This window comes from Aspergillus bombycis, assembly GCF_001792695.1.
Source record: "Aspergillus bombycis strain NRRL26010 chromosome Unknown contig00170, whole genome shotgun sequence".
In the NCBI taxonomy this organism is placed as follows: domain Eukaryota; kingdom Fungi; phylum Ascomycota; class Eurotiomycetes; order Eurotiales; family Aspergillaceae; genus Aspergillus; species Aspergillus bombycis.
The window spans coordinates 21,391-46,662 of record NW_019170172.1 but is presented as its reverse complement, the minus strand read 5'-3'; the positions used below and the strand labels follow the sequence as shown (position 1 = coordinate 46,662).

General features: G+C 51.1%; 11 protein-coding genes across 11 annotated transcripts; 7 read left to right on the top strand and 4 right to left on the bottom strand.

Annotated features, from left to right (window-relative positions):
- Window position 1: 1 nt before the first annotated feature.
- On the bottom strand, window positions 2-550 carry ABOM_011330 (uncharacterized protein; the record flags this gene model as incomplete). The annotated part of the gene is made up of 1 exon (XM_022538458.1): window positions 2-550. The coding sequence occupies one exon, from the start codon at window positions 548-550 to the stop codon at window positions 2-4; it is 549 nt and encodes a 182-aa protein (XP_022383629.1).
- Window positions 551-1,091: 541 nt separating this feature from the next.
- ABOM_011329 (hydroxyacylglutathione hydrolase) lies at window positions 1,092-2,402 on the top strand (the record flags this gene model as incomplete). The annotated part of the gene is made up of 9 exons (XM_022538457.1): window positions 1,092-1,209; window positions 1,273-1,360; window positions 1,416-1,487; window positions 1,535-1,568; window positions 1,628-1,838; window positions 1,906-1,997; window positions 2,050-2,184; window positions 2,239-2,265; window positions 2,319-2,402. The coding sequence occupies 9 exons, from the start codon at window positions 1,092-1,094 to the stop codon at window positions 2,400-2,402; spliced, it is 861 nt and encodes a 286-aa protein (XP_022383624.1).
- A 363-nt stretch (window positions 2,403-2,765) lies between these two features.
- ABOM_011328 (OBAP family protein) lies at window positions 2,766-3,688 on the top strand (the record flags this gene model as incomplete). The annotated part of the gene is made up of 3 exons (XM_022538456.1): window positions 2,766-2,958; window positions 3,126-3,590; window positions 3,663-3,688. The coding sequence occupies 3 exons, from the start codon at window positions 2,766-2,768 to the stop codon at window positions 3,686-3,688; spliced, it is 684 nt and encodes a 227-aa protein (XP_022383623.1).
- Window positions 3,689-4,375: 687 nt separating this feature from the next.
- ABOM_011327 (putative mitochondrial inner membrane protease subunit 1) lies at window positions 4,376-4,976 on the top strand (the record flags this gene model as incomplete). The annotated part of the gene is made up of 2 exons (XM_022538455.1): window positions 4,376-4,735; window positions 4,800-4,976. The coding sequence occupies 2 exons, from the start codon at window positions 4,376-4,378 to the stop codon at window positions 4,974-4,976; spliced, it is 537 nt and encodes a 178-aa protein (XP_022383622.1).
- A 140-nt stretch (window positions 4,977-5,116) lies between these two features.
- ABOM_011326 (mitochondrial 54S ribosomal protein mL38) lies at window positions 5,117-6,450 on the bottom strand (the record flags this gene model as incomplete). The annotated part of the gene is made up of 2 exons (XM_022538454.1): window positions 5,117-5,841; window positions 5,913-6,450. 2 exons carry the CDS (start codon window positions 6,448-6,450, stop codon window positions 5,117-5,119), a joined length of 1,263 nt encoding a protein of 420 aa, XP_022383621.1.
- A 269-nt stretch (window positions 6,451-6,719) lies between these two features.
- Window positions 6,720-7,671, top strand: ABOM_011325 (mitochondrial 54S ribosomal protein uL4m; the record flags this gene model as incomplete). Its single annotated transcript, XM_022538453.1, has 2 exons — window positions 6,720-6,803; window positions 6,886-7,671. 2 exons carry the CDS (start codon window positions 6,720-6,722, stop codon window positions 7,669-7,671), a joined length of 870 nt encoding a protein of 289 aa, XP_022383620.1.
- A 574-nt stretch (window positions 7,672-8,245) lies between these two features.
- On the top strand, window positions 8,246-9,775 carry ABOM_011324 (mitochondrial 37S ribosomal protein mS47; the record flags this gene model as incomplete). The annotated part of the gene is made up of 3 exons (XM_022538452.1): window positions 8,246-8,293; window positions 8,355-8,516; window positions 8,573-9,775. The coding sequence occupies 3 exons, from the start codon at window positions 8,246-8,248 to the stop codon at window positions 9,773-9,775; spliced, it is 1,413 nt and encodes a 470-aa protein (XP_022383619.1).
- A 611-nt stretch (window positions 9,776-10,386) lies between these two features.
- On the top strand, window positions 10,387-14,472 carry ABOM_011323 (Zn(II)2Cys6 transcription factor; the record flags this gene model as incomplete). The annotated part of the gene is made up of 9 exons (XM_022538451.1): window positions 10,387-10,702; window positions 10,766-10,932; window positions 10,985-11,024; window positions 11,077-11,234; window positions 11,289-11,828; window positions 11,878-12,103; window positions 12,499-13,256; window positions 13,338-13,484; window positions 13,531-14,472. 9 exons carry the CDS (start codon window positions 10,387-10,389, stop codon window positions 14,470-14,472), a joined length of 3,294 nt encoding a protein of 1,097 aa, XP_022383618.1.
- Window positions 14,473-14,566: 94 nt separating this feature from the next.
- ABOM_011322 (arylsulfatase) lies at window positions 14,567-16,484 on the bottom strand (the record flags this gene model as incomplete). Its single annotated transcript, XM_022538450.1, has 2 exons — window positions 14,567-16,235; window positions 16,297-16,484. Coding segments are annotated over 2 exons (1,857 nt in total), but the record flags the coding sequence as incomplete, so codon positions are not given.
- Window positions 16,485-16,905: 421 nt separating this feature from the next.
- On the top strand, window positions 16,906-18,549 carry ABOM_011321 (sugar porter family MFS transporter; the record flags this gene model as incomplete). The annotated part of the gene is made up of 2 exons (XM_022538449.1): window positions 16,906-17,065; window positions 17,117-18,549. 2 exons carry the CDS (start codon window positions 16,906-16,908, stop codon window positions 18,547-18,549), a joined length of 1,593 nt encoding a protein of 530 aa, XP_022383616.1.
- A 2,628-nt stretch (window positions 18,550-21,177) lies between these two features.
- atfB (bZIP transcription factor atfB) lies at window positions 21,178-22,133 on the bottom strand (the record flags this gene model as incomplete). Its single annotated transcript, XM_022538448.1, has 2 exons — window positions 21,178-21,683; window positions 21,743-22,133. The coding sequence occupies 2 exons, from the start codon at window positions 22,131-22,133 to the stop codon at window positions 21,178-21,180; spliced, it is 897 nt and encodes a 298-aa protein (XP_022383615.1).
- Window positions 22,134-25,272: the final 3,139 nt, after the last annotated feature.

Below are 25,272 nucleotides of genomic sequence, written 5' to 3'. Positions count from 1 at the left end.
CTCATCCGATAGCCACTGTGTTCGTGCACACAGGCGCAGTGGACGGGTCAGTTCGAGCGATGGGGCGGACAAAACGCCATCGACTGGGGATGAAGCCTGGCGAAGTCTGCGACGGTGGAATGGGCGGTGTATGTGTGCGGACGTGAGCCTGTGCGCGTGGAGGGAGACCGGAGGCGTATTGCCGCACGATCGAGGCTATGTCGACCCCTGGCCTAGCAGGTAATCCATTGGCAGGATGCCGTTCGAGGCCTGCGAGGGAGATATCTTGAAGGCGACCCGGGCACCGCCTCGATTTATCGGATTTGTGATTTTCTGAAAATGGTCGTCGAATACCCAAGATTGATTGTGCTCGTTTATTTCCACTAGGCTCGTCTAGGTTAGTGGCTCGTGGAATGGTACTTTGGGTCGCTGCCCTTTTGCACTGAGCCGTTCTATAGGCGTCACCTATAGAGCTGCTGGATGTGGTGTACATGTAAGTCGTTTGAAATGCAGTGTTGGATGAGGGTTCCTCGGATATGTGGCCCATTGCCTCCTGCGTTGGAGTATGCATTGGTGGTCAGTCAACATATCGCTGGACCATTGTTTATAACTTTTAAACAGTGGTCGAATGATCATTCTATAGAGTCGTCAGCAGAGTTGCTTATGTTGAAGCATGATGTCGAAAGGGCGTATAGGGGGGAGAAAAAAGAAGAGAGACTGTCTTAGCCTTACGGCCATATCTGTATTTCTGGACTACGACTACGACAGTGAATGAGGATCCCCTTTACTATAACGATGGATCTGTGGACATCAAAGATGATCCGTTCGCAGTGAGGACTGAGCTGACTTATACCTGTGTAACTGAAAAGGAACGCCAGCATTGCAATCTCAAGACAAGTGAAGATTGCCATGTAGTATAGATCCTTTGGGGTTACTGAACTTGCCTTAGGCAGATGTATGGAACCTCAGGCTGCGTTGGAGACCTGCCCAATGTGGAATAGCGCCGCCGGGCAGTTCAAGCAGGTATGAAGTAATCCCCAATCACCATCGTACTGAAGCTCTCCCCGCATCCACCGGCGCTCGTTTGATTTCAAATCAACTTCTCATCATCCATGAGCTTCGCAAGATTGTTCCGACCCCGTATCGGTTCTCCATTTAGATTCCAGAATCGTTCTGTACCAGCCCAGGCGCAACACATCCGAGCCATGCATGTCCAATCGATTCCCATGTGTGAGTGACGGGCCAATATCAACAATACTGGTTTTATGTAGTTCTTCTCGCTTACCATCGCAGGGACGGGGAAGGGCAACAACTATGCCTACCTAGTGACGGACGAGCCAACCAAGCAGTCTGTAATCATTGATCCGGCTAACCCGCCAGAGTGAGTTGTCGTTCTCAACATGTATTCGTTGTTTGACATGCGCTGATGGATGCAGAGTAGCACCGGTGCTGCAGAGCCAAATCGCAGATGGAAAGATTGATCTGACAGCTATTGTTAATACTCACCAGTGAGTTTGGTACTCCCGTTGAGGATGAGCTATGTTGACTGTAAAAGCCATTGGGACCACGCGGGCGGCAATAATGAATTGGTGAGCGAGATCAATCTCTGCCTACCCCATAGAACGGAAGCAATGACTAACTGTCTCAGCTCAAAATCTTCGGCAAACTCCCCGTTATCGGGGGTAAGAATTGTCAATCGGTGACGCAGACCCCGGCGCATGGAGAGACGTTCAAGATCGGAGAGCGCATCTCCGTCAAAGCTCTCCATACGCCTTGCCACACCCAAGATAGTATCTGCTATTTCATGCAGGATGGCGAGGAACGCGTCGTTTTCACGGGTGACACCCTGTTCATTGGAGGTATGTATTCGCCGCTCCTCGATAATTTAGACTATGTTCAACTTGGCTTGATGCTCATATGTTATAGGCTGTGGTCGCTTTTTTGAAGGCACCGCCCCGGAAATGCACAAGGCGTTGAACGAGACGCTTGCCTCTTTGCCGGATGATACTAAGGTCTTTGTAAGTTGCATTTTTTGACTATTTTTACGATCGAATACTGATATGAAACCAGCCCGGCCACGAGTATACCAAAGCCAACGTGAAGTTCTGTCTTGCCGTGTCGCAGTCAGAGCCTATCAAGAAGCTGGAGGCATTCGCAGAGCAGAACCAGCAGACCCAGGGCAAGTTCACGATTGGTGATGAGAAGGTATTTTCAGAATCAACTATCGTCTTGTAGCAGCAGCTGACAAGCTATGTTTAGCTCCATAACGTGTTCATGCGCGTCAATGTAGGATCTCTCTTCCTATGTCATCTTGGATCAAAGGCTAATGGTACATCTAGGACCCCGAGATCCAGAAGAAGACCGGAAAGACAGACCCCGTTGAAGTGATGGCAGCCCTACGGGAGATGAAGAATGCGATGTGAATGTGATATTGTAGTGTATGTACCAATAGTAGCATGGGTGAGCGTTGGGGGTGATGAATTTGAACAATATCCGAGCAGCACATTCGACATTTACCATGAATCAATAGCAAGTTACTACTAGTAATACCTAGACCGGCCCAACATCCGCCAATAGCCTGAATACAAACCTGCACAACCAGGTCTCCATGATGCAGCAGCACCTCAATCATCGTGACGTCAGGCATGAATCTATATACTATAAGTAACATCCAAGCAAAGCCATCCACATCCAAACCATTCATGCTCACACTGTAAATCACCATAATCCAGCCTGCAGGGTATACACCACCAACCACACACCAACCCAACGCATATACAACAAGGATGTCCACCCAAAACGACCCCCCAGGAGACCCCAAGACCACCAAATCCCAAATCCTCGAAACCGGCGCCGCAGTTGTCCAAGACTTCACGCCCGTGAAACAAATCTGCGCCCATCTAAACGCCTTCCACGTCTACGTCGACGACCCGACCCGCTGCGTCGAGGCAAACCACTACTGTTCCCATATCACAGAAGGTACCGTACATCCAGCCATGCATACATATATACTCACCCCCATTCACTTCCTCTACCATGGCATACACGCACACACCGAAGTAATGATATAACCAATCCCACTGTAATCTACACGACACAACACACCCACACTGACAATCCCAACCCCATGGCAAACCTTGTGACAGACCTACGACAATGCCTCCTCTACTCGTCGCCGGACCGCAACGCCAAACTCCTCGGTGTCGAGTACATGATCACGCCGCATCTCTTCTCGACCCTGCCCCCCGAGGAAAAGCAACTCTGGCATAGCCACGAATACGAAGTCAAGAGCGGGATGCTGGTCATGCCCGCGCCGTCTGGCGTTCCCGCCACGGTCTGGGAGACGGCCGAGACGGCCGAGATGAGGGATATATTGCCGTTGTATGGCAAGACGTATCATTTCTGGCAGGTGGATCGCGGGGACCCGGTGCCGTTGGGGGCGCCGGTGCTTATGGGGAGTTTTACTAGTGAGGAGGATGTGAACAGGGTGCATGAGAGCGGGTTGGAGGGGTTGTGTAAAGGGAGGGATGAGAGGTTTGGGGTTGATGTTAAACATAAGAGGGATGTGAGGAAGGGGGTGGAGAGGCCGGAGAGGTGGGAGGTGGATTCTGGTGAGTTTTTTTTTCTTCTTCTTTTCTTCTTTTCGTCTGTTTGTTGTATGGCCGGGCTGACTTGCATTCTAGACGTGGATGTTGCGTGGAAGAAGTAGGCCTACTTGTGTTTCTTCTATCTGAAAAGTGAAAATGAACAGTCTTGAAGTAATAAAAAAAAATGTATTGATTCTATGGAAATGGTTGTCTCCCGGCATTACCACCCAGCTTCCCATTCCCATAGTTAAATGGGGTCCAAGCCGGGCTATCGTTTAGGGAATCGACCACCGAAGCGGCCGAAATATGTTCATCTTGCTTCACTGTCCACACTCACGCGTTCTGGTGTTTAATTTCGGCAACGGTGAGCTCTAGCAATTTTAGAAGCGATGTAGATATGATATGTACTATCACGCAAGAAGAACAATAGAATAACATTGTAGACACCTGGCAATTGGCACATGGACCGACAACCGTAGAGTTCGAATCGAACCGTCCAGGGAGAGAATAAATGCAAACATAAAACACTTATATAACCCCGACGGTCTATCCAAACCCAAACGAGGGTCCAAACCCCCAAAAACCAGGCATTGTTGTGCGAAAAAGTTCTTGCATGAACAGAGGAAGAGAAGAAGAGGAAAAAAAAAAAAGGTTCCCGCCTTTTTATACCTATGCCACACGTGACCATCCCGAAGCTCCGCCCCGGGGATTGAGATGGAGCCAACGCCCATTTAGTAGGAGTGAAATTGGTAATTGAATTGGGGGGAGGATAAACCAGACTTCAACCAGAAAATGTCCAGCTAGGTCCCATGTCGCGCCTACTCCGAGAAACATTGAGAAGGGCCACGCCCGGCGGGGTCTTCCGGCTTACGCTGGATGGCGTGGGACTGTTCTGCGCGTGTACGCTTATCTGGGAGCATCTGATCACGGTGCAGCTCAGTGAAGGGCCGTCGATGTATCCGACGTTCAATCCACGCGGCGATTACCTGTTGATATCGAGGGTGCATAAACATGGCAAGGGGATTGAGGTGGGCGATGTGGTGCGGTTCTATCATCCGACGTTTTTGGGCGTGAATGGGGCCAAGAGGGTCATTGGCATGCCCGGGGATTTTGTCTGTCGGGATTTACCGTTTAGTACGGAGGTTGGGAAGAGCCAGGAGATGATTCAGGTTTGTGCTTCGGATGTCTTGGGTATGGTGCGTGGCTGACAGGCTTTTTTTTTTTTGATGCTAGGTGCCTGAGGGTCATGTCTACGTCGGAGGTGATAACCTGCCCTGGTCGAGGGACTCGAGAAACTATGGACCCATACCTATGGGTTTGATCAATGGGAAGATTATTGCCCGTGTTTGGCCGCTTTCGAAAGCCCAATGGGTGCAGAATACGATGCAGCCGGCTCAGCTTGACGACTAAGTGGATCCTCTACAAGCATGATTTAGGGCGGAGTCTGGAGTTGTGGGATATTTGTGCATATTCATACAGTTCGATTGTACAGTACAGATATAAGGCCAATGATAGAATAACCGGAAAGGAAAAGTATAGCGGGAGTCCATTTACCGGAAGGTAGATGGGTTTCTCCTTTTGTAAGGCAGAGGCTCGACCCTCTTGCGGCGGAGCTCCATGTCCACCTCGGCGTATCCATTCTCCTTCATGACCTCCGCCATCGTCGAATCCCATTCGGTACGGAACAGGTGCGCTCCAATGGCCTTCAGGTGGTACCTGGCTTGCAGGGTGCGGAGGAGCTTGTTATCGCGGGTCGTCTCCTTGGCCTTGACGGCGGCGAAATCGAGCGGCTGCGAATCCTTCTGCTCCATAATGAAAACCGACAGACGGTGGTAGGGGCTACCCTTCTGGGCAACCGGAGGCAGCCATGGCAGGACGACCTGCGACTCCGACGAGAGCTTGGACAGATCGACCTTGGTGGAGACGGCCGAAATGGGTACATTGACCGCCAGATAATGCATTCTGTAGTCGAACCCGTCCTTCTCGACATTGGGAACATCGGAATCGACCACGGCGATCGTCACGAGTTTCTCACCCCGCTCGAAGAGCTGCACGTCAAGCTTTGGTGCAGATGTGCTGACACGGGAGTTGACGAATTCTCCGGGCTGAACGGGCGACCGGCCGAAATAGAGCTTAGTGTCGACGATGGGATCGCAGTGAGGAAGGACATCAGGGATAACATTCATCTGTGTGATTCTCTGGACCAGGATCTTCCGGCGGTACTCCCTCCATTTCTTGTCGGCCAGATAACGGTAGATGGGCTTGCTCATATCGCCTGTAATCAACTATTGTTAGGATCAGACGTAGATGTGAGATAAGGATTGATCTCAACAAGGAAATCCTCACCCTGTCCGTCTTCAAACTTCTTCTTCACCAATGGGTCGTTAATATCTGCATGAATCTTCAGGCGTTCAAGGTGAAGCTCCATGGCTACCAGGCGCGACTTCTTCACTTGCTCGCCTCCGGCTTCTTCTGTAGGAACAGCCTGAAGCCTGGCGATCTTTTCCCTCATGGACACGATATCCTTCAGCTTCTCCTCCCGATCCGCAAGGAGGACCTGCCGTGCCTCTTGGAAACATTGGTAGGGCAGTTGGTCGAAGGGAACATTTGGTGAGCTTTGCAAAGCCGCGCGACGTCTGCGAGATCCAATGGGCGAAACACCCTGTCGTAGTAATCTTCGTTCCAATCGAGGACTCGATACAAGCGCTGGGTCGGGTGCTTTGTGGAAGGGTTGACTCTTAGGTTCAGCCTGGGCTTCCTCGCGAGCGAGAGCGGTAGTTTGGAAGGCCCGGGCTGACTGCACCTGAAGGGTCGGAAGGGCTCTAGGGTAGGATTTTTGAAGGCATTGGAGCAAAGGCTTTGCTGCCCGCTCACAATGGGCCATTTTGACGGACGATTGGGTTGGGTAAAGGGTGTAAAGAAAGAAGGCGAGGTGGTTCTCGTTCCAGTCGTCGGGGAGAGAGGTGTTCCTTGCCGGACGGAACTTTTTTCGTTGTCGGAGCCAAGCCTCAGCGGGTTAGCGCCTCCCGTCTGAACTTTTGCTTCATCGCCCATTTGGCAACCGCAGCGCCCATTTGGCAAATCCAGCGCCCAGTTGGCAACCCCAGTTCCCCCCCATATCACGACATCCCTTAGAGCTTTACCGACAGCACAATGCCTGGAGGTGACGCCCTTCGTGCCTTAAGATGGCTCTCCCGGAGCACTGGTGGGTTGCTCTCGGGGTCTGAGACCACTACAGTATGTGCTATTGTTCTCTTTACGTTCCCGGTTGCATTCGAATCATACCGTCAACTCTAACAATTATGGTCACCTTCTACAGCAACGATGCCTTACGAAGTCCTTTTCACGGTCAATGGCTACGGAGTCCCAAGCAACAACCGAACACCTTACTCGTGAAGCCCCCAAAGCCGTGTGGACTACGGAACCCGCGCGGGCAACTACCTACTCCTTCCCTTCGATGGAACCATTGCGCTTTGTTGAATACCCTCGGAACCATCTCCTGATGCCCCTGCGGAAGGATATCTTACATCGGGCCGTCATCTACGAAGGTGACATGACCAGACAAGGTTCGGCGAGCACCAAGTGGAGAGACGATGTGCACGGAAGTGGCAGGAAATTGCATGCGCAGAAAGGTACCGGCAAAGCACGTGCTGGCGACAAGAAATCTCCCATCCGTAAAGGAGGAGGTGTTGCCCACGGTCCTCACCCTCGAGACTTCTCCACGAGCCTTCCTCAGAAGATCTACGACCAGGCATGGCGGATAGCTCTCAGCTATCGGTACCGACGCGGCCAGTTGATCATTATCGACAACGACATCTCGGTCCCGGAAGATGCTACTCCGTACTTGATCAAAGAAATTTTCAAGGTTAACAACTGGGGCCGCGAGTTTGGACGGTCGACCCTGATCACGGATCAGCTAGATGAGGGCCTGTTTGCTACGGTGCGTGAGGTGGGCGAACATGCGAAGATTCTGGACCGCAAGGATGTGGATGTCAAGGACCTTTTGGAGACGGGACGTTTGATTATTGAGAAGCAGGCGCTGGACCGTATCCTGGCTAATCACTCGAGGGATTTGGCTGTTAAGCCTGCGAAGGCTCTGTATTGATTTGTCGACGGGCGAATGGATGTTACTTTTTGGGCACTGAGGAACTGTTATCTGTACAAATAGAATCTAGCAATGTATGATTGTCACTTGTAATTTGACCTGAAGAAGCAGACAAGCTATATTTCCCTCGGTTTGATCGTTGTGATTCATGGATATGCATAGGGAATGAATTACTCCTACTACCTATAGCTAAAAAAAAAAAAAAGATCCAGTCCGCTCATGATTAAGTACAACTTGAGGGAATTAATAATTTCTAAAATAGATTCAGACCAAGAGAAGCAGTCAAAGATGGGCCTGTGTAGGTAATGGGCCGGCTATCAGCTGTTTACAGGACGCTCGGCTGCTCCAGTCGGCGAGGAAAATCGTCCGCCGCGAAAAACTCCGAGGTCAAGCGAAGCGGAGATCGTCTTTAACCGTGAGCTTCTCTGATACTACTAATACACCCCCTCTCTTCGCCCTCTACCTGTTTCTCCTTCCCGTCCGACAGGCTAAGGTCTGCCTAATGTTGCTCCGACACAATATCCCCCGGTTATCAACACCGTCGAGCTGGATCTCGCGGGTTTCACCAGCAACCATGCCTCTCCGCGCCAAAGTGACAAACCCAGCTTTCAAAGCTGCCACAGTATGGGCTTGAGCCTTCTTTTAGTGCTGAATGCCTCGGTTACTAACGATTGTCATCCTAGATGTCAACTTCCACGAACCTTCCCAAAGAGCTGCCCGGCGATGAGCCCGACGATGTTTTGTTCAATTCTTTGTACGGCGTGCGCTTGGTCGAGCTTAATCGCCCTAAGAAGCTCAATTCCCTGAACGGTTCGATGGCTCGGAAGATCCTCCCTCGGCTGAAGGTGAGCTGCATTGGCGAAAGGTTGTACAATGGTTATGGTTGCTAAGCGTCGAATAGGAGTGGGAAAAATCCCAGCTGGCAAATGTTGTCATGGTTGCCGGCGCAGGCTCAAAGGCACTCTGCGCTGGCGGAGACGTTGCAGCCCTCGCTCTGCAGAACGAACAGGGCCCCGAGGGACAGCAGAAATCGACCGACTTCTTCGGTCTGGAATACCAGCTCGACCACACCATCGCAACCTACTCCAAGCCCTTCATCTCCGTCATGGACGGCATCACCATGGGAGGTGGTGTCGGCCTCAGTGTTCATGCCCCCTTCCGTATCGCAACCGAACGTACTGTCTTCGCCATGCCTGAGACCACCATCGGATTCTTCCCGGATGTTGGCGGCTCTTTCTTCCTGCCCCGTCTTGACGGCCAAATCGGAACCTACCTCGCCCTCACCTCGGAGCGTCTGACCGGCGTCCAGGCTCTCTATGCCGGTATTGCCACACACTACTTCCACTCCAGCGTGCTGAGCAACCTCACCAACCGTCTGGCTGAGCTGGTCTTCCAGGATCAGGCTACCCCCAAAGAGCGTATGGACTTGGTCAACAACACCATGGCTGAATTCTCCACCGGTCTGCCATCGCTCACGGAGGAGCCAATGCTTCTTGCTGGCGGCCTGCGCAGCGCCATTGACCGATGCTTCAAGTACAACACCGTGGAAGAAATCTTCCAGGCGCTGGAGAAGGAGACAGAGCAGAAGGAATGGGCCCAGAAGACCTTGGAGACGCTATCCGTTCGCTCCCCTACCTCGCTCAGGGTCACCCTGCGCCAGATGCGTCTGGGTAAGAAGTGGTCCATCTCCGAGACCTTCCAGCGCGAGCATCACATTGCTGGCAAGTTCATGAAGCACCCGGATTTCGTCGAGGGTGTCAAGGCCCGTCTCATGTCGAAGCCTCCCCGCCAGGCCTCCTGGCAGCCTGCTACCCTCCAGGAAGTCTCTCAGGCGGATGTTGATGCTTTCTTTGAGATCCCCGAGGAGGAGTCTCGCCTGCCGCTCCTGAGTGAGACCACTTACGGTGAATATCCTCATGCCCACTACGGCCTTCCCACAGAGAAAGACATTGCGAAGTTTGTGCGCGACAGCACGGAGACCCAGCAACAGACGGTTAACGACTTCGTTCAGAAATGGGGCAACAAGGAGGGTGTCCGGGAGAAGGTTGCGGAAGTGTTGGCCAGACGGACTGTTCAGACTCCCGAGGGCCTGCGTTGGGAATAGATATGCGAAGAACAGAAATAAACGGCGATTTTTCAATTCCTCTGTACTTTTGATTGTCAGGTTTTTACAATGGGTATAATTTTATTGACATGTATTTCATCAAATTAACAGGAGCTAGACGGTACGAAATCAGATCTGTCTTGGAGCGTCCATTCATTGACCTTGAACCCACTCATAGTAGATAGTGTGCGGAAGAGGTGGAGGTCTCGGTACTGTTAATAAGGGACTGGTGTACTCCATAGGTATGAATGACTACTACGAGTATCTCATGGTATTAAAGCAAGCATTTTGTGGATCCTAGCCTCTTGTTCTGTATCTACTAAGGAAGGACCTTGAAGTGCAATCGATTGTTGGGGGATGGGATCCATAATCTAATCAGATAACAAATTAGATTTATTTGCTTTATCGGTAAATTAAATGCACTTCGGTCCGAGACCTTCACATCGTCAGTCCACCGCTACTCCGGTGTATTTCATCTCCCAACAATCATCGTCATAGACTCTGAGTCAGACTTCAAATGTAGCGAGTCAAGAATGAAGTAAGGGAACAAAAAAAGGAGGTAGAGAAAAGAAAGGAAGGACATATCATCAATAGATTCGTTATCCCCGACGATGTCTCGCGGGGACTCAACGGATGAGGCGGAGCCATTCCTGCCACCATCATCTTCATCAGAGTCTATCGAGACGCCAATACGTGCTTCGAAGCCAGTGCTGATCAGACTATACATCTCACACAGCCTGTCGACATGGAATTCGCGCATGTTTGAGTTCGGAGCGGTCCTGTTCCTGGCCTCGATCTTCCCAGGCACTTTGTTGTACGCTTCCATCTATGCACTGGTGCGCTCTTTGTCGGCAGTACTATTATCGTCCTGGCTGGGTTCGGTAGTAGATCGGTCGAACCGATTGAAGGTGATCCGGCAGTCTATTAGTATGCTCTATCTGTCCTCCATTCCGCTGGAGCTATGAGATCGCATAGTTAACCAGAGTCTAGTATGGCAACGACTTCCCGTGGCATTATCCTGTGCATGCTTTGTTGCACTCCTGACCCCATTAGGGCCGCCCTATATCTCTCCGCTCTTGTTCGCCGTGGTCACTCTGCTTGCGTGCTTCGAAAAACTGGCTTATACAGCCAACACCGTGGCGGTCGAAAGAGACTGGGTGAGAAATTTCTATTTATTTGGGTGAAGTTAAACACTCTAACTTTGAAAAGGCAATCGTTGTATCAGATGCTTTACAAATCCCAAGACAAGGTTTGATTCTCTTCTGCGGTAGCACTCAGGAAGTGGACTGACATATAGTCAGACTTAAATGCTTCCATGAGACGGATAGATCTCTTCTGCAAGCTTCTCGCTCCTGTGGTAATCTCCTTAATAGATAGCTTTTCTACCCGGGTTGCGATATGGACGACCTTGGGCGTGAATGCTTCATGCGTCTTGTTAGAATATTTTGCAATAGCGCAGGTACCATCACTATACTGATTCTAACTCGGTCGCAACCACTAACGGAAACAATAGGTATATAAATCAGTGCCAGAACTGGAGCGACCTCAAGAAATTGATGTGAATCAAAATGAAGGAGAAGAAGCGGCTTCCGACGATCAGATTCCTCAACGCAGCATAGCTTTCAGCATGGTGCAGCACGCTAGAGGTGTCGTTGCTCCATGGCGGGAATATGTCTCGAGTCCTCTCTTTCTGGCGTCATTCGCCCTGAGCTTACTTTATCTCACTGTTCTTTCGTTTGGAACGACAATGGTCACCTATTTGCTTCACACTGGCTTCACTTCTCTGCAAGTCAGTGGAATGAGGATTGGTGCTGTGATTGCAGAACTATCGGGGACATGGGCAGCCCCGTTCATCATGAATAAAATCGGGCCCATTAGGTCCGGGCTGTGGTTCCTGAACTGGCAGTTTGGCTGCTTAGCCGCTGCGGTTGCTGCTTTTGCATTCCTCAACAACAGCTCTCAGCTTGTTGCGGTGAGTCTCATTGTGGGCGTTGCCCTAAGTCGCATTGGACTATGGGGGTTCGACTTGTCGGTACAGTTTCTCGTGCAGGAGGTAAGCAATGTCCCCAAGAGAATCCTAGCTTCTCTGCTGACAGGTACAGGGTGTCGATGAACATGCGCGAGCCCGCTTCTCGTCCACAGAAATGGCACTGCAAAGTATCTTCGAACTGTTCTCGTTTGCAACGACCATCGTCTTCCCTCTTCCGGAGCAGTTCAAGTATCCAGTATATATCAGCTACGGGGCCATTGCAATGGCGGCAATATGCTTCGCAGCGTACGTCCGGAAGGAACGAGGGCATTTGCTGCATACATCCAAGTGCTTTGGAGGTGAGAAATTGCGATTGTTTGGTGGGGAGATGCCCTCCAGGGACATACGATGTGATGATTAATATTTGTATGTGTAGTCGGGTTGCTTGTATCACCCGTAGGATAAACACAGTACCAAGGCATGGAAGATTCAATACACGAGAAAGTTTAGCAATCCTGTTTTATTTCTCTATAATTTTTTGTTTCATTCATATTTACTAGTACTTGGGATAAATAATTATATGACCTGCCAATCACGCCCCTTGCCGAATTGCGGGGAAACGCCGTCCATCTTTAGTTTCTTGAATTAATTCAACTTCAACTCCTGCACTGCAACCACTACTACATCATGACTACAGCGCACTACAGCCAACTATGGAGGTAAATCCCCTGGGAGATGTCTCACGAGCCTATAGCTAAGGAAGATCAGGTTCCGAGAGCACGGGGAACAGGCCGATCAGGTCCCCGCCGCCGCACCGGCTGCTTGACATGCCGTGCACGTAAAGTCCGCTGCGACGAGGCCAAACCAACCTGTGCCAATTGTACTCGGCTACGACTGCAATGCATTTACAAAACTATTGTTCCAGGGATTGCATCCCGACGGAGCACCCAGAGGATACCTCAAGTTCCTCAACAGGCTTTCACTATCGACCCGACCCCCACTCATGTTCCAGATCGTCTGGATGTAAACTACTTCGATACAGTTCTGCAACCTCGTGCGCTGCGTCCTCGCCGGGCATCGCATATGTTACCTCACCAGATGACAGACCACACGCTGCCATCAACGTCAGTTGCGGTTCCCGATTTTCCGAATTTTGACATGCTCAGCTTTATTGGCGAAATTACGTCAGACTTCGAACAGAAACATCTCGACCTGACGAACGGAGTGTCGGCATTTACTCTTACCAGTGAAGCACTATCTCCAACGACATTGGGGACTGTTGGAGGTAGCAACTATATAGTGCAACAGCCGACTTGGACTGTTGATACATCCGTCGGGACACTCCCAAGTCCGAGTGACAGCCAATCAGATGTGGTACAAAATGTACCCTCAGGTGATAGGACTATATGGCCCCAGCCGAGGGAAACTTACGAAGAACAGCTGCTGTCTCATTTTGCGGAGATAGATCCGCCGCCTACGACATTTGGGTCTATTTCGCTAGAATGGAATTATGTACGCAGCGTTATTGTCTCTCTTTCAGGAGATGCTAATTGCTTGTTAAATGCGGTATATTGTTACTCTGATATACGTAAGTCGATGGAAGAAGGCAAACGGTGGAGAGCGGCCCCGGTGTATCATCAACAGGCGAGCTCGGAGATCCAGTCTTGTATCACCGAGAGTATGGATGATTCACTACTGAAGAGGGCATTGACGGCGGTTTTCCTGCTTATGTTGTCGGAGGTATGTAGGTGTTTTCTAGCATGCGTATCGAGCTAAACATGTATAGGTAGTGTCATTGCCAGAACTAGGGGACTCTAGTACGTCTTTTCTCCATTCGGCGTATTTGTTGCTACAGCGTTTTCACCACCGAACCAAGTCATGGACCGGGTTTGGCCACTTGATAGTCTCATGGATCTCTTTGTTGGACGTCAGAGCGCTAATTGCTGGCCGTGATGGGGATCCTCTTGTTGAGCTAGGGATGCTAGATCAAGTTGACACGGCTGAGACAGATCAAAGACTGGACGACGAGCTCCTCTCGAAACCGGGCTATCTCATACACAATGCCATTGTTGGCCCCGCATATTCCTTCCTATTCAAGGCTCAACAAGTAATCCGCCGTATTGTCTGCCTCGACATGCACCACCGCAGGCGCGGGACAGTCAGCGATGAGTTCGAAGTCCTCCAGGTTGCGCACCAGATCGGTGCGGACCTAGAAGCCCTCTGGAACAAACGACCACGGGTGTTAGATGTTTATGACAAGCCAGAAGAACTACATGACACCCTTCAACCAGCCGTGGCAGACGAAGTCTGCCGCACGTTTCGGCAGTATATGGCCAATTTCTTGGCCATATTCATATATCTCCACCGAGTGGCTTTTGTGATCTACCCGCGGACAGACCGGGTGCATCGCGCGGTGGACCAGATCATTCAGCTGGCCACGGTGGAGTCCGGCAGTGTGAACCATCGCCTGCCGATCAGCTTTATCTGGCCGCTATTCGTGGCCGGTTTGGAAGGCTCATTGGAGCAGCGAGGATGGATTATACAGGAAATGCAGCGCATGGCCGACTTGCCTAGTGACCACAGGCCCGTGGCACAGCGACATCCCAACGCGAAAAAGATACTGTTGCTACTTGAGGAGATGACAAAGCGCCAGGATGCGTCTCGAACGTGGGCGGACTCACGCCTTGTACGGCGAGAACTCTTCGTAGACCCCTTCGTACTAATATAACCGACATCGTGATGTTAAGCTCTGCAACGCGAATCATATACAATATCCATCAGTCATGACATTCGTACGGAGATATATATCAACAATTCTACAGCTAAAACTGCTTAACCACTCTCTGGAACCTAGGCGGGCTTCTCATGAACTTTTCAGGCTCATCCCTCGCCCCTTTCTTCCAATAATCATACTCCATCCACGCATTCTCTGGCATCTGTGCCTCCGTTGCCTCCAGAAAATCTCCCAGGTCTGGATTCAACGGAATCACTCCCGTCTCAATAACATACTGATCCCACAACTTTAGCAACTGCTTCAACCGATCGGGATATTGGTCCGCCAGATCATGAATCTCCCCAGGATCGTCGGCGAGATTGTACAGCTGCCACCGTTCGGGGCCCTTCGGCTTGGGAATGTAGACAATCTTCCAGTCCCCGAAGCGCAGTGCCGCTCTCCCACAGGTCTCCCAACCCTGGATAAACTCCTGCTCATGAATTCGGGGCGCATCACCACTCGCCCAGGGGTAAAAGCTGCGACCACGCATGGAGACAACCTCACGACCCTTATACGACGGCGCGGGGTGCGTCGCGCCCGCCATCTGCAAGATAGACGGAGCCAGATCCATAACCGTTGCGAACTGATCCGTGACACTTCCGTTACGCACATGATCCCCCACGGAAACAGACGACGGGAACCGAGCTAAGAATGGCACTCGCACACCCCCCTCCGTGGTAAACGCCTTGTACAGTCGACTCGGCGCAGTAGCGGCCTGGGCCCAGCGGGGGCCATACCAGATGAAGGAGTTGCCGTTGCCAAGATTCTCAAGTGAGTTATCATAGTATTTCTGGAGATGGGGCATGACGCCGCTCTGGACCATGGGGTAGGCTTCGTAGGCAGCGCCCTCGGCGCCGTTGTCGGACATGAAGCAGACAAAGGTGTTCTCCAGCTCGTCGATGGAAGAGAGGTAGTCGACTACCTTGCCCACGTTAGCATCGATGCATTCCACCATCCCGGCGAAGACTTCCATGGCGGTGCAGGAGAGCTTTTGTTCCTCTGGCGTGAATTCGGACCAGGGTTTGACTTCGTCTGCCACGACGGGGTGGGCTTCGACGTCTGAGCGGATCATGCCTAGTTCTTTGAGGCGCTGGAGACGTTTCTGACGAAGTGCTTCTGGACCGTCGTCGTAGACACCGCGGTAGTGGTCGATATACTCGCGAGGGGCTTGCAGGGGCCAGTGTGGAGCTGTGAAGGGGAGATAGGCGAAGAAGGGACGCTCATCGGAGCGGTCGTGCCATTCATGGAGGTACTGGAGCATCTTGTCGCCGTAACCATCGGTTGAGTACCAGCCCTCGGGCAGCTTTTTGACATACTTGTCGTCTTCCATGTGCAGGGCGATATAGCTAGCTTCCAGGAAAGTAGGTGTCTCGTCCGTGTCCTGTAGCTGGGGCTCATAGGCGTAGTGGTTTGAGCAAGCGGGGAGATGGGCTAGAGAGCGATCGAAGCCGCGATGAAATGGCGAACGCTCAGGTGTCAGGCCCAGATGCCATTTTCCTGACATGAGGGTGTGGTAGCCTGCGTCGCGGAGGACCTCGGGGAGGGCCACAACGCGCTCGTTGAGATAGCCCTCGTAACCTGGCATGCCGCGCTGGGGCGCGGTGCTCATCGCGGAGCCTTTGGGGCCGTTCTGACCTGAGATGTTGGTCCATTCGATGAGGTTGCCCAGGCCAGCGATGTGGTGGTCCGTGCCGGTCATGATCATGGCGCGGGTGGGACTATTTCTTGGTCAGTCCTATTCTGCTGGAGGTAGTATTGGGTGTCATGAGAGGAACGCACGAGCACGCAGCCGCAGCGTGGAAGTCAGTAAACCGCACCCCCTGTTTGGCAATGCGATCGAGATTCGGCGTGCGGATCTCGCCGCCAAAGCAGCCGATATCCGAGAAGCCCAGGTCATCGGCGACGACGACGAGGAAGTTAGGGCGCTTGGGAGCCATGATGTCTGTTGGTAATCGTCCATAGAATAACTATTGTCTAGCGAGTCAAGAGACCTCATTCTCGGTCAGAGAAGCGCAGAATGCGCTCTATTTATCACGATGAACATGATCGAGAACTACATATCTTGACAGGATCCGATCGTCTGTCGGCTGTCGGCTTTGCGAAACGCCTGATCCCCAGGGGTTGGTCTGGAAGTACCTGGGGTAGCCGCTCCAGTGAGGATCTTCAATGGAAGAATATCATTTCCTGGTGGATATGGCGCCATTAGGGCTGCGGTTTGCGTCTCCAGTCACTCGGCTGTCGGCTGTTTCTCGCTTTTGGGCGTCATCAGCTGACGTCAGCTGCATCCCTTTTGGGTAGTCCGTGTACGTACTTCGCTGTTCCTCCACTCCTATACAAGGCGATGCCTCTCGTCTTTCCAGAGAGATCCCGAATGCGAAATGGAAGAATATGAGGTCCTACACGCAGATCCCGCAATGGGACCATACCGATCCCACCACCGTGCAACCGGAGCCGCTCCTGTCGCGACAAGCAGTATTCCGCATATACTGGCTCACGGCCATTGTCTGTTGCGGTGGCATCCTTTTCGGATATGACTCGGGCGTCATCGGTTGGTTTAATCTTGGTGGCGCGCCTTCCAGCTCTATCTAATACTCCGCAGGGGGGGTCCTCACCTTCGACTCATTTCTCCGCGACTTCCATTGCACCCCGGCTATCCAAACCCGCGTGAGTGCTCTGGCGGTAGGGATCCAACAAGCCGGCGCCCTGGTTGGCTGCCTGGCGATATGGCCTGTAACTAACCGCCACGGTCGTCGACGAGCCATGATGTACTGTTCCGCCATCTTCTGTCTGGGGGTCATCTTCGAGGTCATCAACTCGCACTCCCTGCCAGTCTTCTACCTGGGCCGCGTCATCTGCGGCCTCGGGGTCGGGGGATCCGCCACGGTGATCCCCATCTACCTCTCTGAAATGAGCCCTACGGACATGCGCGCCCGCCTGGGTAGTTGCTACCAGTTCACGTTCACCGTAGGCATCCTCGTCTCCTACTGGGTCGATTACGGAATCCAATTCCGTGCCCCCACCGCCGCCCAGTGGCAAATCCCACTAGCCCTACAGCTCGTCCCCGGCGCCCTCATGGGTCTGGGCATGCTGAGTCTCGACGAAAGTGTCCGCTGGCTCCTCAGCCAAGGAGACTCCCATCGCGCCTGGGCCAGTCTGACCTGGATCCGGGCATCGTCCGGGCCCTCCGTCGCGGCCGAATTCGCCCAAATCAAAGGGGGCATCGAAGCCGATCGCCACGCCACCGCAGACTTCCACGTCCGCGAACTACTCGAAAGACCCAATGGCCGTCGATTCCTGTTAGGGATCAGTCTCTTCCTCGCGCAGCAATCCACCGGCGCCACGGCAATGGCCTACTTCGGACCCCAGTTCTTCTCGCTGTTGGTGGGAGACAGCGGTGCAAATCAGTCCCTCACACTCCTCCTCACGGGGATCTTTGGCGCCCTGAAAGTAATCAGCTGTCTCGCGTTCATCATCTGGATCGCCGAACGCTTCGGCCGAAGACCCCTGCTCATCCTCGGCGCCCTGGCCATGTCCCTCTGCATGGTCTCCACTGCCTTTGTCGTCAGATCTGACCCGTCCCCTCCCCCAGGCCACACCACCAGTAATACTAGCATCAAGTCCACGGGAATATTAACCATCTCCCTAATCTACCTGGACATAATCGCCTACAATTTCTCCTGGGGTCCCCTCCCGTGGCCCTGCACGGCAGAGCTCTTCAACACCCGTATCCGCGAACCGGGCGTAGCGGCCGGCGTCGCAGCCCAATGGCTCGGTAATTTCGTCTGGTCGGCCAGCACGCCGTATATCCTGGCGGGCATGGGATGGGCTACGTTTTTGCTATTCGGGGTGCTAGATTTGGCCATTGCAGGGTTTGTGTGGGGCTGTTTGCCTGAGACGGGGGGCAGGAGCTTGGAGGAGATCGAGGCACTTTTTGAGCAGACCATCATGCCAGATGGGAAGGCGAGTGATGATGGATCTTCTTCTAGACATGGGGATAGAGAGGGCGAGAGATACGGGTCTATTGGGGAATAACGCCTATAGTATCCTATTTAGTAGAATAGACAATAGATCGCCGATACAGAGTACTATATAATATAAATCCACACATCGTCATCATGCATTAGCACGCTACTACTAGGTACTCCATACTCTAACAGTACGAGTAGGCATACTTGTGTACTAATAATATCTCCCAAGACCCAAAACTAGTCCCCCCCCCCCCCCCCCCCCAAAATCCACCGGGCAAAATCTAGACCCCTCCAAACCACAAAGACCAATGAAACTCCCCCCAACGCCACCCAGATCAAACAAAGCCGAACAATCCCAAAGTACGTACCCAAAAAAGTACAGACCCAAAAAAGCCCCCCAAAAATCAACACAGCTAGCCTATCCATGATCTACAATCAATCGATCGATCGCAGCAGAACACAGTCCAGCCCCAGCTAAGTGAGCACACCACCCCTAAGAGCCTAGAGGGGGAAGAGCCCCACACACCCAAACACCGCCCAAATCCCGCTGGAAGAAGCTATGAAGTCATATCGAGTTTTGGAGAAGTACCAGAGTGCTTAGTAGACAGCTACTATACTGTATAGTAATCTGGCCGAGTTACTTTATTTTTTACAGCACTCCACAAGTGGATATTAGCTTAGGGTACTGTAGATAAATGATATGACGTAGGTACCACCCATACCCTGAAGTACATGCATTGATAGTGCCATAGTGGAGCCTATGACGGAAATCATGATCTACTGGGCATATTGTATATTTCTTTTTCTAAGTAAGACAAGTGCGAAGGATGTACACACTAGTTACACTAACTAAAATTAACTAGTAGATAGATAGATGAATGGATCCATCTCGGACCAATGGATTGCCAGCTGGATTACTTCTCCGGTGGAATTAGCCTCTCTATTGATCTGATCTATTGCTCTATCTATATCTACGGAGTAGTAGTATGCATGATTTACAGAGAAACCTCCTCAAATAAATCCCAGCTGCTACTTTAATTATTGCAGTACGTACTGGAATTAAAATATTCAGTTGATTAGCTATTTGTTATGTTTTATTTAATTGTTTAGACAATAAAACTAAAATTATATTAAATATCTTTTTTTTGTTCACAGTTAAAAAGATTGCTATTTGTAGGTTCAATTCAGTACCGCCGAGGGAAGGCTCGTTCTGGGTCTTTTCATGGCGGTTTATTTCATCTATTGATTTAAACAGTAATAATAGCAATAGTATTGTGTATTAGTGGTATTGTGTCTGTTGAGGATAATCGGGTGCGAACAGTAGACTGACTGGTAGAATGAATATATCCCATAATATATTTGGTGAGAATTGAGAATGATGATTTTGATTCTGGATATACTCCATATCCATATACTCTCCGATATACCATCGTCTTATTGATAGCGGAAGGGATGCTGTTATGGAAATGAAGAGATTGGTCTAGATCTACATATACGAATCAATGTATAGCCATTTACAGTATACTACCTCCTACCTACTACTCTAAACGCTGTTCTCTATACTCCATACTATATACACAAACAACCACTCACCATTCCGCTACAATATATACTCCAGATATTCCCCATGACAATACACAATAGCCCAAAGAAATAAAAGACAAAAGACAATCGTCGCCCCTTAAACCTACCTTACCTTCAGGAAGAAAACTGACGTGACCGACTGACGTGATGCCGCGACTAGAACAGGGACTGGAACGGCCAGAGAAAGTAAAAAGAAAACGAGCGGATAAAGTCCGCTTGATAGGAGGGAGGATATCCGCCAATGGAACCATAAACAGAGCCCAAAGGGTGGCCGATGTCATGGTGGAGCCCGGGCCTGCTCAGGGATCGAATTCAATTGTCAACGGCGGTTCATGGGTTGCCAATGACGGCCAACTGGAGGTAGAATCCGTGCCTGGCCCTATTTGCCACTGTTTTGCCTCATGGATGGAGAGCAAAGCCTGATGTCATGTTTGGAGGTATGGTTCGATCGCGGAGGCAACTGATCGATAGACTGATCGACTGTCGCCTAGGAAAAGTCTACCGCAGTATGCAGATTGTGAGCTTATGTTGGGTGGCGATGGCGATGGCGATACGCCGGGGTCTGGCACTGCCTACGAGATTCATGCCATTTGATGGGCATTGTCCATTTTCTGATACACCTGAAGGTATTATACATCTGATTGTAAAAGCAATGTCCCTCGAGCCCAACGAGTGACCAACCAGATGCCCCAGAGAAAACACAGGACGGTACATCGACCTCCAATATCTATTAATACAGCCAGCCCAGTAAAACGCAACTTCACAACAGTAAATCCGCCCAGGCCCTGAACAGTAACAATTGCCTGTATCCATTCAACTCCAAACGCCAGAGCTCATCGTAAGCAAAGCAGCCGACTCGGCCAGATTCGTAACATTTCGGACATCTCATTTCGTGTGCGAGAACCGGGCATTATGCAAGTCGCTTTTATCGGACACCATCACCGAGATACAGGGAGAAAAGAGAGAATTTTTTTTTTCTCTTTTTTCTTTTTTTGAAAAAAAAAAAAAGAAGAAATCGTAAACAAGGGGAGACCACACAAAAACAAGAAAAAGAACATAGAAAAAAGGAGACGCTAAGAGAGACACCAAGGCCAGTGACCTGACCCGCTTAAACATTAATTAGCTCTTCAAAACTGTCATCCGTGGAGAATGCGTAGGACGACTCAGTCATAATGGACTGCTCGGACGCTCGTCGCTGATCCAACGGCGACCCCATCTCGGAGGGCAGCTGCATGGGGCCGTCGAACCCGAATGACAGCCCGTGAGGAGTGGCCGCAGTGTTCTGTTCAGGGGACTGTCTGGGGGAAACTAGATCGCGATTGGGGGTGTCCTTGGAGGTGATCATCCGGACCATCTGGGCGAGGTGGAGCTTGATGGCCTCGTCTCCACATTGCGCATGCCGCAGCATCTCGTTCTTGAGGTTGAGCACTTCGCTGCGCAGGTGTTCGATTTCAGTCTCGAGCTCGCCTTTCCTGCTGGATACCTCGCGGTACCGGGTCTCCAGGAGCTTTGTGTGTTCCTTTTTCTTCTGTCGACACTTGCTGGCTGCCAACCGATTCCGTTCCAAGAACTTTTCCCGTTTCACCCGGTCCTGCAGTGGCTCATCCAGGTCGGCTTCCGACGCCTTGCGACGTCGGGGATTGGCCTGTAGCCTTCCGTATGCGACTGTTCACTGAGGCTGCTGCGGGGTTTCGGGGGGGCAAATTCGGGCGGGGAGCCGGTGAAGACATATGGTGCCAGAGGGTACGTCTCTGCCATGGGGGGCTGCAGTTTCTTGTCATCGAAGGGAGGCGGCGTTGGCTGTCCGTTGCGGACGTGAGTGTTCTTAAAGCCCCTCTCCATACTGGGGTTGCAAAAGGTCTGTTGCTCCATCTTGCCTTGCCACGAGGCCATGGCCGGCGCGATGGTGTCGAAGCCCCAGATCGGTTCTTCTTCCGGGAGCGAGAAAGCCAACAAGTCGGACTGTGGGAAAGCGGCCACCGCGGTGAAGCCAGCTGGGCCGGCCCCGGTGGGATCTGTCATCGCTTCTTGATCGCGGCAGTAGAGGGTTTGTTCCACTGACATACTAATATTCTGCGGCGGAACGATGTGACGAAGAATACTCCCAAGGGTGGTTGTTGATGGTAAGTGGGGGAGCGAGAGTCAAGAGTGGCCAGATGACGAGGAATATATGTCAGAAGCTTCAGAGGCAGAGAGAGAAAGAGAGAGCCTAAAGGCACACAGGAGGAGAGTCCGATAAGGGACACGGAGAGAGAGAGAGATCGACGTCGATTAGATATGAAAAGTTCCAGCGAGAGTATTAAAGACGAGTAGAGGAGTCGTATGATCGTAGCTCAGGAGAATGGCAGGTGGGAAGAGTTTCTGGTGGCTGAAGGTCTTTGGTAGCGGAGAGGGGAAAAGAGTATGTTTTTAAGTCAGGCAAGTGCGGCAGACAGTGTTACCACGGTTGACCGTACGGGAATTGGCAAAAGGCCGAGAGGTAGTTCTTGCTCTCAACAAAGCGAAGGATCCGAAGAAATAAAAGAAGAAGAAGAAGAAGAAGAAGAAGCTCAACCAGAATGGAGGGTAGGAAAATAAATCCGTAGATGGGACGCCCTCTTTCCAAGGCCGGGTATCAAGGCAAGGGGACCCACCGGAGCAATAGAAGATTCTCTCTGGAAATTGGACCATGTGTCCAGACCTTCCAAGGACAAGAAGCCTAAGGAAGTCGCAAAAAGCTTCTAGCCAAGTGGGCCAGCCTGGGTGGAAGTGCAACCGCAACCCTGTGGAACAGATGACGTTGCGAGAAGATTCACCCTGGTCGCGGACTCCATCGAACTGGCGTCTATCAACGAATTCGTATCTACCACCGGCCCAGGCGAACAGTTGGATGGTTCAATGGGGAGAGGTGGCCATACAGGAGGGGGAGTAGAAGCTTAGAAGGCAATGAAGAATCATGGAAGGAAGAAAACCAGGTGGATCATGAGCTCCCTATAACTCTGGGGGATAACCCCCAGACGGAACATGATGCTAGACGAACAAGAATTAATTCCTGGACCGATTTGATTGATTAATTGATTGGATAGAAAGGAACTGAACTGCACTGGACTGAACTGAGGAACTGAATTCAGTTGACCGGGTCGACCATGTTTGTTTGCTGAATTGATTGATTGACGTGATATTGTTTTTTTCAGGTGGAGAAAAGCCGCCATGATTGGCCGCGGATCACGAGTTGGGGTCGACCCCTTCTCCATCTTCAACCTTCTTCGTCCTCTTCTTCCTGCAGCTCCTCCCGAACTCTACCGCCCAGCGATTAAAAACAACCTGTCAAACCACTCCCGACGCCCTCTGATTGGTTAGGCTTCTCATCCCGGACCAAGTCCACGGGGAGAACAAGGAGCCAATGAGGACTTGCCAGTGGGGAGGTCGTTGACATCATGGATGGCCGGGGGGAGGAGATTGGACTTCCAAGTCGCATTGGATTGAGCTTCTTCGTGAATGAACGAGACGTTGCTAGATCGGAGATCCTCTGAACACAATCGAAAGTCCAAAAGTACGTCCCTCCATCTCGAGTGGGATGAAATCATCGAGTGTCCGTTCGACGCGTTCATTGAATCCAATGGACAGGGAAGAAGACCATGGTACCCCGACGGACGGTTGGAACTTCAACTGTGATCGACGATAATAATAATAATAATAATAATAATAATAATGTCAAAAGAATATCCTCAGAATGTGATCGAGGACCATCGGCGATGACCGCCCACTGGGTGCCAGTAATCGTGTACTAGTATCAGGATCTCCAAGTCCAAACCAGAAACCCCAATCATCATGAAGAAAAAAGTAGAAATAAAGAAATAATAATAATGATAATAATAATAATAAAACCGATCCGAATTAATCGATTACGTTTTAAGTAGAAATAGTAAATAAAACCCATGCGCGCGAGTCAGCTACGATGGATACGAGCCCCAAAGCTTTACAGGACCACTCGAGTCGGACAGCTGGTAACCACTCTCAACGACAGCGGGGAGGATTCTTCAATAGGCTCTCTCATCCCATCTGCAGTCTATCTACCTGCCTGAACCGGCAATCTGGACTGTTATCCTTTTCAACCATTTCCGATCAAGGAGAATGGGGGTCGCATATGCGGCGAGACAATGTCTCCCGGCATGATAACAAATGTGGATACGCTGATAAAAAGTCTGTACCTTACAGTGAACTCAGATCATGGAGGCTTTCTCAATGCGCTGAGAGAGGAAAGACCCTCGACGGGACTCCCCAGCCGATTCACGGGCCAGAAAGGGTACCAACCAAGGTCAACTCCGCCCGTCAGCGGTGGCCAGAGCTCCCTGCCTTCTCTCTCTGTCCACCTACCAAAACCCGATGAGGTGGGCAGAAAACCATGGGTCCGATCAGCGCGATCACATAATCTTGTACCCTGGAGCCCAGTGCAAACGTCACCTCCCCGCCAAGAGTGAAACCTCTGGGTTCCACAGCGCAGATGCTCTTTTCTTTGTCTTGGAAAGAGGAGACCGGCACATCATCTGGTTGGTGGACTCCTCTTCCCTGAGTGGAGTCTCCCGCATGCATCTCTGATAGACCAGGTCGATAGCAGATAGCAGATAGCAGATAGCTGATAGCTGATACATGCTATAGAATCCATCCTCTTCTCTTGGACCCGCTCGACGGTTAGAAAAACAGGATACTGTTCTGTGTACTGGGTACAGTCGATGGGTAGATCAGATGGAGGTGGAGTTGGTTTGGTGCCAAGTGAGATGCATGTACTAGTGGTATGTATGAATGTATGTACGGTACGGGGCATAGAGACCGTCGTATCCGATTGATCCGTAATTCAATAACCTGACTCATGTCTGCCAGGACCAAGACGAGTTGAATTGGGGTTGAGAAAATTTAAGAAGAATCGAGAAGAAAAAAGAACCCAAAATAAACATAGGAATGAAAAGAGAGACAGAAAAAAAAAAAAGAAAAAGAAAAGGAAAAAGAAAAACCAGGAAAACAGGTTTCAAAAAAGCAAGTAGGATCTGTAACTTTATTTTTCGGTTCTCCGTATCGCAAACCCTCGACAGTACTTCTGTATCGAATGGCGATGATATGCAGAGGGAAAGTACTTCGTACTCTTTAGTACGAAAATACAGAAGGAAGGATGGAAAAACGAAACCCGTCGTTGTGCCGGACCAGAGAGCCGACGATTCAACGTTGA